The sequence below is a fragment of the Astyanax mexicanus genome, chromosome 1 (genome assembly GCF_023375975.1).
Source record: "Astyanax mexicanus isolate ESR-SI-001 chromosome 1, AstMex3_surface, whole genome shotgun sequence".
Classification (NCBI taxonomy): domain Eukaryota; kingdom Metazoa; phylum Chordata; class Actinopteri; order Characiformes; family Acestrorhamphidae; genus Astyanax; species Astyanax mexicanus.
Window position 1 is genome coordinate 82,757,941 of NC_064408.1, and position 13,408 is coordinate 82,771,348.

General features: G+C 34.9%; 1 protein-coding gene across 1 annotated transcript in view; it reads left to right on the forward strand.

The window, feature by feature from the left end:
- Positions 1 to 3,565: 3,565 nt before the first annotated feature.
- pex7 (peroxisomal biogenesis factor 7) overlaps positions 3,566 to 13,408 on the forward strand; it is a 43,902-nt gene continuing 34,059 nt past the window's right edge. Inside the window, exons 1-5 of the mRNA XM_007255410.4 lie at positions 3,566 to 4,017; positions 4,865 to 4,922; positions 5,503 to 5,653; positions 6,066 to 6,143; positions 6,598 to 6,706. Of these exons, the coding sequence (XP_007255472.3) occupies positions 3,912 to 4,017; positions 4,865 to 4,922; positions 5,503 to 5,653; positions 6,066 to 6,143; positions 6,598 to 6,706 (502 nt within the window). The 5' untranslated portion in view covers positions 3,566 to 3,911. The remainder of the gene's footprint in view (positions 4,018 to 4,864; positions 4,923 to 5,502; positions 5,654 to 6,065; positions 6,144 to 6,597; positions 6,707 to 13,408) is intronic.

The window sequence follows — 13,408 nt, forward strand, 5'->3', positions numbered from 1 at the left end:
GAAGGCCTGGCTTGCAATCAGTTCTAAATGATCCCATTGGTGTTTAAAGGGGTTAAAGTAACCCAAACTTCAAGTTCTTTCACACCAAACTCACCTAATCATGACTTGGACCTGGTTTTGTGTACTAGGGCACAGCTTTACTGAAACAGAAAAGGGAATTTTCCCAAACTATTTCAAAGATGTATGCACAATTATTCAAAATCTCATGGTATGCTGAAACACTAAGATTTGGTGTGGTGAATATCTGAATTCTTGTAACTTGGCATATGCTGTACTTTACTCGAAATTGACCGTCTTAAGGAAAATTTTCAGAGAACACTGCAACAACAAAAACATCACAAATAAATACATCATATAGCAGGAGTATTAAATAAATTGACCACATTGGGCTGCTGTGGCTGCATGTTTTCATTCTCAACAACCAGCACCTGATTCCACATATTTAATGAGCGATAACTCACTGACCCTTTGTGGATAATGTTTGACACCCTGACCTAGAGTGCTAGAAATACTTTAATGCAAAAGTAAAACAAAGCTTTGTGAAGCCTGTAGGCCAGCCCCCATTATGGACTCAGGGTGTAGTGAAGCATGATACAGGATGCGCACAAATAAGTAGAACAGGGAAACAGATTGCAAAATGAATCCTGTGGAAATACATCATATTAAGGCAACAATATACTCGAGGTTCATGCTATAACATGTAATATTGGCACTGCTGTGCTCGTAGACATGAGGTTGCAGGCCAAGTGCCATAGATCAGCACAGCAGTGCCAAAATTACATGTTACACCTTGAGTGTATTATTGCGATTATACCACAGTTTCATTATCGCTGTTTATTAAAAAAGGGTACCACTTTAAAATAAGACTACCTTTATAGAGGGTTTATAAATGGTTTACGATTAGTTTATTAATGGTTATGTAAATGTAAATGCCTTAAAATAATGAATAATCAGTTATAACACATTCGTAGAAAGGGCAACAATATAGATGGTTGTGGGTTCACTATTTGTCAAACAACAGGTCATTGTTGCCCTTTGCACGTATGTGTTATAACTGATTATTCATTATTTTTAGGGCATTTACAAACCTTTTATAAACCCTTTATAAAGGTAGTCTTATTTTAAACTGGTACTGAAAATACAATCTGTTTGTATGTATAAAAACTCTGCGAGTTTAAATAGTTTCATTGCTGCTCGGCTGGTAAGCGTTGTATCGTTGCTAGGTTACCTGTATGTGGCGGAATAATACATGGAGAGCTTTGGTTACAGTGCATTACCAGCTGATAATGGCACTCACAGAACGATTCTCAAACAATTACATTGCAGGGTCAGAACTAACTGTGGTATAATATATAATATATTAAATACTTGCCAACTCCTTTTACACCAACTCCAGTCCAAATATAAGTCCAAATGCAAGTATTCACATGACCTTTTAAGGGTATTTTAGTTTGTGCTCCTCAGTCGACTTATTGAGACTTCATTTCTAGATGATGTGTGTATAAAACGTGTTGTTTATAATAAACTTCTAGTGCTCAGTGACTCGGTTTAAATATCATGGTCCTCAAAATTGTACCAATGAAGCTTTTTTGAACTTGTTATTGATGTAAAAATACAAATGTCCCTATCCCTAGCATTGTAAGCTTGTTGGGAGCATCGGCCAAAAGCGCTGTATTTTAGAATGCTGAGGGTGAATGGAGGTGGGCTATTCCACAACAGTTGGTACTCATTATCATGTTCCACTACACAACAAGTCCATTTCACACCAGAGTTTTCCTTCAATTGTTGGTGTAGTAGTGTGTAGTCATTCAGGTAACATTCTCCTGGAATTGTCCAGTATCAGTGTGCTTTACTCCACTTCATCCAATGTTTGTCCAGTCATGAGAAGAATTCCCGCAAATAAACACAATACCGCCACCCTGTGGAGAAACTCCTATGTGCAGCATCACATTGTCTCTCATCATTAAGGCCTTTGTGATATATTTGACAGCTTTCCAAAATTACTCACTATTTGACTTAAATTTCTTTATCTGTTTTAGAACATAGTGCGTGATAGTACGTTGTGACAACATTGTGAGCACCAAAACAATAGGTTGTCACAACGTGATTGTGTTTTCTAAAATGACATTGTCAGATAATGCACAAAGGAGCATGGTTGACTGTAATTTGAAAACTTGTTAAAAGGTAGTGTTATGACCAAGGCCATTATTAGGCCACTCTTACCTAATAATGACGTGTTTTGTGGCAAACGCTGATGATAAAACATAAACAGTAGGAATGAAAGAAAATTGAATTGTGATACTTTGTTTTCCAATACTGTATCGATTTTTCAAAACACAGAATATTTTTTATCTTAGTAGATTACATTAATAAATACAAATATATCCAAAGGGGACGATTTATTATATGCAGGGATTATATCTCTAAATGTTTTGCCTCTATCAGAAAATCCCTAGAGAGGAGTTTACTCACTTTGAGAATGTTTCGAAACTAGTGTCAGACACTAGAGGGCGCTCACGAGTGAGTCCAAAATAATGGGTTAACATGGAGCAAATGAGCAAAATCCTAGTTTATAAAAATTATTTTCATGCTGAAATTACTTATTTTATCACCACAGAACAATATCATTAACTATTTAATGACCGAAGACATATGTTTAAAGCTTTTAAACTCTAGTTACTCATATTTTACATGTTCTCTGGCTGTTTTATTTCAGCGTCAGCTCACCACCAGATATCTAACAGTAGCAGTAATGTTTGTCAAAAAACATTTTCTGTAGAAAAACATTCACGTAGGTGAATTTGCTTTTTTTGACAAAGTGTGTCATTCTACTTTATAAAATTAAGCAAATTCTTTTTTATATGTTTTAGACACTTTTAAATGTGAGTTTTTAAAGCTCCATTCAGCCCTTTTAATTTTGCACTCACTGGCTGGTGCCCTCTAGCGGCTGACAGTAACTTTATACTCCTATATAACAGGGTGACAGGGAGTGGGCAGGTGTTCTGTCGAGTTGTGCTACTCACAGACATCATATATATATATATATATATATATATATATATATATATATATATATATATATATATATATATATATATATATATATATATATATAAGCACAATATATATTTATATATATATAAGTATAAGTATAAGATGTCTATGGTGCAACTCATCGATATGCTTACCACCCGTGCGCCTTTTTCTAAATGATACAAACGTATAAGTAGAGAATAGAAAATAGCAATAATAAGCAATTAAAAATACAAAATATGTTTTTCTAATCACGTCTCATTACCTTAACTTTACTTTTTTCATACGGTTAGTTAGGTAGCTTATCCAAATATCCTGTTGGAAGCATAGTGTGCTTATTTTTTATATTTATACTTAAATATTCACTAGGGTAGCACGATTTGACAAGGTAGCACAATTCGACAGGAATTTTTTATATATGTTGATGTATTTGAGACTAGTGTCGCTAGTATATAATGTGGTCTTAAGGCCAATCAAAGAGCTCGGTGTTGGTTCCAGTGTCAGCAGGTCCACCAATAGGAGAGGACCTTTATTCGCTGCTGTGATCAAAATACGGAAATGTATCGCTACTGCATGTGAGGAGAGACTGGTGCAGCTTCTGTTCAGATTTTCTTTATTAACTGAATCTCTGTGCAGATTAAACTCCTGTAGAGAGATCGGGTCGGGGTTTAATGATGAGGTGAAAGTCGGGGTTTAGTGAAGACTGTCATCTTACTGAGATTAGTGGGGGAGTTTTCTGCTGGTAGTAAGTTTAGGTTAGCTGTGGGAGAGAGGAGTGAGCTGTAGAGGTGGAGGAGTGAGTGAATGAGGGAGGGAAGGATTGAGGGAGTGAGTAAGGGAGTGAGTGAGTGGGGGGCTGAGGGGAGTCTTTTCTCAGTATGAAGGGGTTCAGGTGTTCAGCTCGACACGGTTATGCTGTGGAAGTCTCCCCGTTTCTCCCTAACAGACTGGCGTGTGCTACAGCTCAGTATTATGGGATAGCAGGTAACGAGCTGATCCTCTATCTACACTGTTTATATTAACCTACAGTCTTACAGCACCAGTTGGCTTTTACACAGTGGTGCATGAAGCATAATTCACAGGATAAAAATCTAATTGCTTTAAGTTAGGTCACTAAACCCCTTAAAATTTCTGCCTGATATTACATGCCTATATCTTTTGAAGCTTAAAAATAAAAAGGATTCATGTTTGATAAGAAACGTTACTGAAAATTGAAATAGGAATTGAAAATTAAATCTGGAGCAGTAGAAATGTATTCTGTGGAGTGACTAATCACTCTTCTCTATCTGGCAGTCTGATGGGCGAGTCTGGGTTTGGCAAATGCCAGGAAAACATTATTATCCCTATTGCACTGTAACATCTGTAAAGTAAAAATAAAAAGTTTTTGGAAAGTAAAAATAGTAAATCTGCACAAATCATCAAATTTACACTTTCCTAAACTTTAATTTTAAACCAGTATTTTCCTCAACACAAATAAAATATATAATGCCCTCCAAAAATTTCATTTCATTATGGCTGTCTAGTTTTTATGTCTATTTTCCAATATTTGAGGTTGGTTCTTCGTACTCTGGAATTATTAGTAGAATATAAGAAAATGGACAGGCAGCTTCTGCAAGTCTCCTGAAGGATTCTCTAAAACCCTCAAAGTTATTAGAATGCAAATAACTTATTTTACTGCGGAAAAGAAGTATTACCTACACTTGTTTATTTTATATGATTTTATTTTATTTTGTTTTTTGGACAACTAGCTGTTCTTAAGGTGGATTTTTAGCAGGGATGTCATGTTTCTTATTTTAAAATGGTACTTTGTGCTTTTTATTGTTTGTTTTAGGCTGTGGAACGCTGTTTGTGCTGGAGCAAAGAGAAACTGATGTTCAGCTTCTAAGAAGGTACAGTAAGGTTTACCTGTGTACTGCTGACACAATTAATCTGATCAGATGTTTTGAAAGACATACCTTTACAGTCAAATGTTTGGACAAACCTTTTTTCTCATTCAATTATTTTCCTTTTAATGTTTTTTTTATATTGTAAATGTAATATTGAAGATAATAAATCTATACAGGAACACATGCAAATTATTTTTTAATCAGTACCAGAACATGTTTTATATTTAGATTCTTGTCTTCGTGAGATAGAGTCACCTGGAATAGTTTTCTCTAGAAATACCTAAAAAAGTTGAATTTATCAGTCATCTTATAATAAAAAGAGTGATCAAAGATCATGTAGTAACAGTCCACTTCCGTCTTATGTTAAAGATATGGACAGATTCTTTACTATTATTTTTACTCTGAAATCCTTTGGAAACAAGGGACATTAGGAGAGGAGATGCTCAGTCTCCCTTTGCTCAGGACTATAATGCAAAAAATCCATTACTTTCAACTCACAATGATTAAAAGAATCTTGATTATGGAGGTGTGTGAGCTTCATCTTTTTTACAGGAAGTTTTGTTTGTTTGTTTTTTATGTGCAGCTTTGACTGGAATGATGGGCTCTTTGACGTGACGTGGAGTGAAAGCAATGAGCACGTGCTGGTTACGGGGGGCGGGGATGGGTCACTACAGATTTGGGACACAGCCAACCCGAAAGGTCCAATACAAGTCCTGAAAGAGCACACACAAGAGGTAAAGTTTCAATATGCAGACAGCAAACTCCATCACAAGGACAATTGCTTAATTTCTTTGTTAGTATAGTTTTGAATATGTATTCTAAATTGTTGGACCAAGTCATTGTAAAATACAAACAATATAGTTGTGAAGTATAACAGAAATTAAATTAAAGTTTAATACAACTGTGTGCACAAAATTAATGTTCTATTTGTTCTTGGTGGTAATCCAGGTTGTATTGACATTTAATAAAAAATATCAAAAATGGCATTGATCCAGAATCCCTGTATTGGTGCTTCCCAAATTCATCTCAATAATCCAGATTTTGTCAGTTGGTGCATTTCTAGTTCCACCCTGTATGTCATCTTTGTCTGTCTATACTGAGTTACATCCAATTTCAGGTTATTATTTCTTGAATTTCTGAAATCAGGTCTATTCAGTGGATTGGAGTCAGACACGGGGGGAAAACCTGGTGGTGTCGGGGTCGTGGGATCATACAGCCAAAGTAGTAAGTGACACAGTGAATGTTGGTATTTGTAGATGTATTTTTTGTAATTCTGTGTTATTGTAAAATTGTTGTTAATTGTTGTAAATTAAGGGTCATTAGATTTGAGTTGGTATAAATGATGTTATTTTAGTTAGTGCATCTTTTCTGCCACATTTGCCATGAAGTGCTATATTTCTGATATTTCTGTTATTGTATTAAGTGAATTTTTAGAAGCTGCATTTATAACACAATGTTAATTATTTTTTAATTATGTGTGGAGAAAAAAAAGAAACAGCACATATATTTTCACCTCAAAGCAGCTACATTTAAAATAATTCAGATGGAAATTCCTGATTGGCTTAATATAAAATCCCAGATTATGTTCAAAGGCTTGGCATAGTCACAAGGTATACGTAAGCTCTGCAGTATATGAACTGCATTTAGTCCATGTGTAGTAAAATATGTTTCTTTACAGTGGGATCCAGAACGCTTCCAGTCTGTGTGTACACTGCAGGGTCATGAGGGGGTTCTCTACAGCACCATCTGGTCCCCACACATATCATCCTGCTTCGCCTCTGCTTCAGGTAAGGGTAATAGGAGGTTTATGATTCTCTTGCATTTGAAATATACTTATTATTTTAATGTGATTATGAAAGAACGGGCTATTGCCTTACTTCACCTTTTATGAGTGAACAGGTTGTGTTCTTATGCCAGTACTGTTCGAACCTTGTTCAAAGTAAGTGGGAAATGTACCCCAGAAACTTTGTTTTCCAGACTGTTAACAGGGGCCAGGATTTGTTGTTAGTTTACAATGTTCTGATTGTCTTCCATGTATTGTTTCTCGAATAAAAAGCAGTCTAGGCTTCAGCATTGCTTTACTTCAGTGTGAATGGGTGCTGCTGAACAGCTGTAGGTTGAAAATGCACTTATTAAATACTTTGTTAGGAAGACTACACTAATACCATGTAGGGCCTCCCTTTGCTCAAAGCCTCAATCAGCCTGATATTAATTTCACAAGATGTTAAAAACATTCCTTTGATATTCTGGTCCGTGTTGACATGATTGTCGAAAAGTCTTCTTGTAGATTCAAATATCGTAACTGGGAAATGCCACTTGTTGAACACTGAGTTCATTAAACCTGTTGAGATGGCTTTTTTGTGATATTCTGTGACATAATTCATCATCATGCTGGAAGTAACCTCTGGAAGAGTGATGGAGTAATGAAGCAGTAATTTTAGTAAGTCAAATTAGGACTGAGTCTTACTGAGTTTAGATTTGTATTAGATTTAAATTTAGATATAGCGATGTTGATATTTTAGCAGTAGTATTAAAATAAACTGTCATTTGGAAGATGATTGATTATTTTTGTGCATGGATTCATTCTACTGGTACCAAGTCCCTTCAGGAGTACCTACAAAATACTGAGTACATCTGTTACCTATAAGAACGTTTTTGGACAATATATTGTTCCAGTAATAATCAGGATTAATTATATTATTGTTACTTTAAGACTATTTTATTCCACTGATATCACAATATTATAATGGCATTGTTATGTTGTTCCACACTTTTCACATCATTTAAACCTGCTTTGCTACATTAGGACCTGAACAGCTTACAGTCATTAAGGGGAACATGAATACCCAAGTTTATTAAAAAAAATATGCAGGACAGTGTAAGAGTGGCTGTACTTTTGTACTGAAATTGTAGACAAGTTCGGTAATGCAACAGGACAATGACCCAAAACACCAGAGCAAGTCCACAGTAGAATGGCTTAAGAAAATCAAAATACTTATTTGTAGTGGCCAAGTCACAGCCCAGATCTCAGATGCTTTGGTTTGATTTGAAGAGAGACGTACATTTAAGATGTCCAAGAATTATGGCCGAGCTAAAGCAGTTCTGCCAGAAAGAATGGGCTAAAATTCCTCCTGAATGATGTGCAGGTCTGAGCCGCAGCTACAGGAAGTGCCTGGTTGAGACTATTAAAGTTATTTATGACAAATTTGTGCAGAAAAACATTAAAATTCTAAAGGCTCACATACTTTTTCTTGACACTGTGTGTCTGTGTTTGCTTACAAAATTTTGGCAGGGCTGCTCTTCTCTTCATTATTGTAATGAATAATATGGAGGGATCTGTATTTATTAAAAGCTGTGCTTCTGACATACCTGAGTGATTGCACTCTTCTGTTGCTGTGTATTTTTCATTTGATGTAATATATAACAAAAATAACTGGTTTAATCATATGAATGTGGTCTCCTTGCTAAAAACGTAAAAGTAGTAGTAATTTAGTCCATCCAGTGAATAACTATATAGCATCTACTACTTCCTTTTCTCTTCTTTTTTTTATTTTTGGCATAAAAAAAGCTAAAATGTCCTTTGCTAAGACTAACATTTGTTTGAATGCACAGGCACATGAAGTAAATTACCTTACAGTAGTAAAGATAAAAACTGATTTCTCCCGAAGTTATTTGTTGTAAAGACTAAATTATTGAGCTAATGTCCATGTATTAAATGATCACTTAATTATGTAATTATTTAAACACGCCTAGACTCAAGCTTGAATAAACATATCAAGGATACATGTGACCATGCTATTCCAGACCAACCAGTTATCTTGATTTGTTGTTTGTTTTTGTGTGTGTGTATATATATATATATATATATATATATATATATATATATATATATATATATATATATATATATATATATATATATATAAATATATATTAATTTTTCAACTTTAGCTGTATCCCTGCGGCCAATGGAGGGCCACAGTCCACTGGTATAAAACCAGGTTATGTGTTGGGGATTCAGCACCCGCAGTACAGTTACAGTGCTTTAAATGACCACATGAGGGCAGTGATGATGCACTACCTCAATGTCCTCAATCATTCTTAAATTCAGTGTGTTGAAAAAATGGTCTGGGACATTGTGGGCTACTTTGGAGGTCTGATGCCAGCGCAAAAGAGAGCCTCCAACAATGCTTCCACAATAGGGTATTGTTTTTTTTATTGAGTTTAATAGGTCTTACAAAAAGAAAACCTTTCATTGTAATTCACGTGCTTCTGCCTTTGCTGCTTAAAGTGCATGAACCTTGTATTTAATCAGGCCAGTTTTTTTTTTCGTCTGTGCCTGTATGTAAGATTAAATTTTTTTGTGAAATAGGCAATGAGAGAAGTGAGCATGTTTTTGGGATGTTTTTAGGAACGAGACAGGATTTGTGAATGTGAATGACTAAGAGATTATTTCGTGTGTATGTGGAGCCTAGAGACAGAGTCAGTGACAGTGTTTGACTGGATGAGTGAGTGTATGTGTTGTTTGCTAGTGTTTCTAGATTTTGTGTATGTGTGAGAAATCTTGTGTGTGTGTGTTCAAGTGCACGTACATGTACTTTAAAGCATGGCAGTCCCTCTCTTTCTGTTCAGTGTTCTGCCCAGGAGGATCAGCCTCTGTCATCAAACCCCCGAGTTCATCAGGTTCCAGCTGCTCTATTCAGATTTTATCAGCTCCCTCTCTGGGAGCCTGCAGCTCCGTTAACTCTGCTGCTGTTAACAACACTGCTGCACTCCAAAAAAAGCAAGTGTACCTGACCCCACATACATCCTCATTCAGCTCCAATGCCCTGGAAGTGCAGCTCTTTGTGGTAGACACGTAAACATGGATCTTTACCAACAGTGGACAGTGTGTAGGACAAGAGTTCAATGCTAAGAGGTCAAAAGCTGCTTCTGTTACTGCACTTTTATGTATTTATTGTCCATACAGTACGGGGTACATTATGAATTAATTATTAGTTAAATTTGCAGTTAGGCAATCTGTTGGTTGGCATTTCATGGAATAATTATAGTTACACTGTAATAAAAGTACTTAGGTTAAGTACGAAAAAGAGATTTAACTGAACAATGTCAAGTTTAAATACGTTTAAAATAATTCCCAGATTTTTTTTTTTTTTTCAGAAGAAAGAGGAAAAAATGTGTGGTTACGAGTTCTATTTTACCACAGCATTTTGTATTGATTTTATTATTTTTATTTTTAAAATGGACCAGAAATATCATAAACAAAAAAACAAACAGAGAGAACAGGTAGTTTAAATACAGAATAGTTGTGCATGATTTTTATTTATTTTAACACATAAGAGCCAAGACCCATTTCCAAATATGTATTAATAAATTAATTAAGGAGCTTGTTAGACTTTTTTCTTATTGTGATAACACAGTCACATGACTTCTCAAAATAATTTAAGGTTATAATTCCACTGTAATTTTATAACTTGACATATTCCATCATTATGTTGTTGAAATGAATTCAGAATCCAGCATGTTCAGTATATTTTACTTACTGAGACTTAATGAGTTAGGTAAAGATGCAGTTATATCTTCAGCACATGGTCATGTGGGCCCTTTATTAAACATTTTTTATTATTTTACTGTCAGTATTGAGATCTGTCAGTTGCAATAAATGCAAAAGTGTACCTTTTATATGTTAGTAAATTAGCTAAATTAGTGTTAAAAATACAACAATATAAAAAAATAATTAGCTATTTACCAGGAAATGTACAATATATTTCCAGTGTTCCATTATGTATCTCTAAAGACATGTACAGATGAGACTAAAAGGCAATAGTATAATTAATTTTAAGCTAATGCTGGTAATTTTTGTTTATGAACAAAACAAGTCCATTTCTACAATGCTATTGAATTTTAAGGTCAATGTTTATTTGCTGATGCTCTGTGGCCAAAAGGAGACACATAGCTTAATGTGGAGGCTCTGTTTTTTATTATGAATATAGAGTAGTAGAATTATATTATATATTCCATATGCATTTTCATCATTGACCCCTAACATTGTATATTTAAACCCACACTTCAGTTCTTCACTATATTACTGACCTATTTAACAACAGTTTTATAGGCCCCAACAATATAACCCTGTGGAACTCCACAGCACATGCTAAACCAAACTGCAACCAAATTATATTTCTTCATTAGTATATTTCAGTATATTTCTTCATTAGGTTTATTAATAGGGTTATAGGGCCAATAATGTCACCTGTAGATTGGCTGTGTGGATCATATTTTGGTCCCATGTGTGCACCCTTGATAACATGCTATGAACTTGATTGGTAATTTATGCAGTTATTGGTTGCTTTGTTTTTCTGGAACACTGGAAGTGCACACTCAGAGCCTCAGGGGGTTTGTCCTATGAGGTTAATAGCTGACACAAATGCACGTACACGCACACATATAAGCGAACGGACCGTTTGGAGTCAACGTGGCCTTCCTGAGGCAGATTACCCAGAATAACACGCTGGCGTGTTGATGGAGAGCCCTTGTCTTTGCTATTAAGTAGTGATACCAAAGGCGTAAGCATGTGTGTAATGAGAAGTGTCTGGAAATCGATACAGAAGCCCTGATGCTGAAGCCATGCTGAATTTGATCATGGGGAAAAATAATTTGAGAAATGCTGTCTCAGCAGAGGGCATAGGTCAACAGTACGCTACGTGGCCTATCACAGAAACACTCCATAAGCAAACGAGGAGTAAAGCTGCACTTGGCAGAACATTGTATCTAGCCCTGAGTTTTAGATCAATATTAATTTTCAGAGTGTAATTGTTTGGAGATTTACTAAGCAAAGTGAAAGCTAACCATGCAAAGAACGTGTTTCTTGATGTATTATCCTGGAAATGTAGCTTCTACTGTTAATAAGAGAAATTTGTAGTAAATGATATTGATTCATGCAATGTATTTGGGGATACAATTTGGGAAGCGTGCATATATTGTATGTGGTTTATCTAAATCACCACTTACGGTGTCCAAGAAATAGTGCCTGGTAACTTCATTAGGTGTCCATAAATAGAACAATTGAATTGTTCGGGAATAATTAAGTTTTCTTTAGACTTGACATTTTCAACTATTCAAAATTAAACCAAATTTTGGGCCAAAAAAGTTCTCCATTAGGGACAAGTCTAAGATTTAAACATGGTGGGTAGGCCTGTCGTGAAAATTACATTAGCATTTTATTGTACAATGGGCATTAGTTTAATAATTTTTGCTAACCTCAAAATTGCCTATTATATTATATAACAAGTGATGCCCATTAATGTGTATGAGCTAATATGCTGAATTTGTTTCTAAACAAAACAGTTTGTTGTGTTTAATGTTTTTTTTGTTTGTTTTTTTTTTATTAGAGAGTTTCTTGTTTTTTCTATTTTTTTCTTGGAATTTTGCGATCTGTAGATGGTAAATCCAGTGAATTTGTAAAGAATGAAAGGCACAAAGTGGAAATGAAGATGAATATTTAAAACAAGTTTTCATTTGTTCAAACATTAGATTATTATTATTATTATTAGATCAATTCTATTTCCATAATTCTCCTGGAGGTATCTCAGTACATCTAGTCCCCTGTAGTTCCACCTAGACTATGTAATCAGTTCTTCATTACAGTAAATCAGGGAAGCTGCTGATTGAGTTGACAGATCTGTGACTGTTAACAGAGAGTTCACAGTGAAACAACAACCATACCTGTGTTCTTCTAAGTGACACCACAATGCATGATGCCAACTCTGTATAACATGGCTGATTCCAACCAATGCTTAAATGCTGGTGAAGTTCTGATCAGTTGAATAACAATAACTTTATTGACAATAAAACAGTTTTTGTATGTCTGTATTTCTAGTCGTTTTTGTAAAATATTGAGTTTTTATTTAATTATTAGGCATTTTTTAAATATGTTTAATTTTTTGTTTTGTTCATATGATATTTGTTTGACAAGCTGAGGATAGTGCTTAGAAAAAGAACATATACCCAAGATTATGTAAAGAATAGTGATGACATGGTGGCATAAAGTATTGCACACTATCATTTCCAAAAGTGCAAAAAAAAAAAATCAATACATTGGCCTTTTTGGTATTTATATCAGTTATAGGCTGTATTTGGAGTGTAGCACTATAGCGTATAGTGCTCACAGTGCATTTACATATGCATATTTGAATTGGGATATATTTATTTAATATATCTGCTGTCATATTGAATGTCCTGCATTGTTCAGTGCTTTCGCATGTGGAGCTGAATTCCCAACCATATTGTGGAGTTTTTTTTTTTATCAGTATCTACCAGAGCAGTGCAGCTTAATTGTGTCCCATTGTAACGTCTCCTCTGTATTAGTTAATACTCTTTGAGCCTGTCTGCTATTTATAGGTTACACTGTGTGTTAAACCACTGAGTGGTTGAACAGAGTGCTTTCCATGCTCTCTAAGTGGAAAATCAAAAAGTCAATGTCGGTGGAA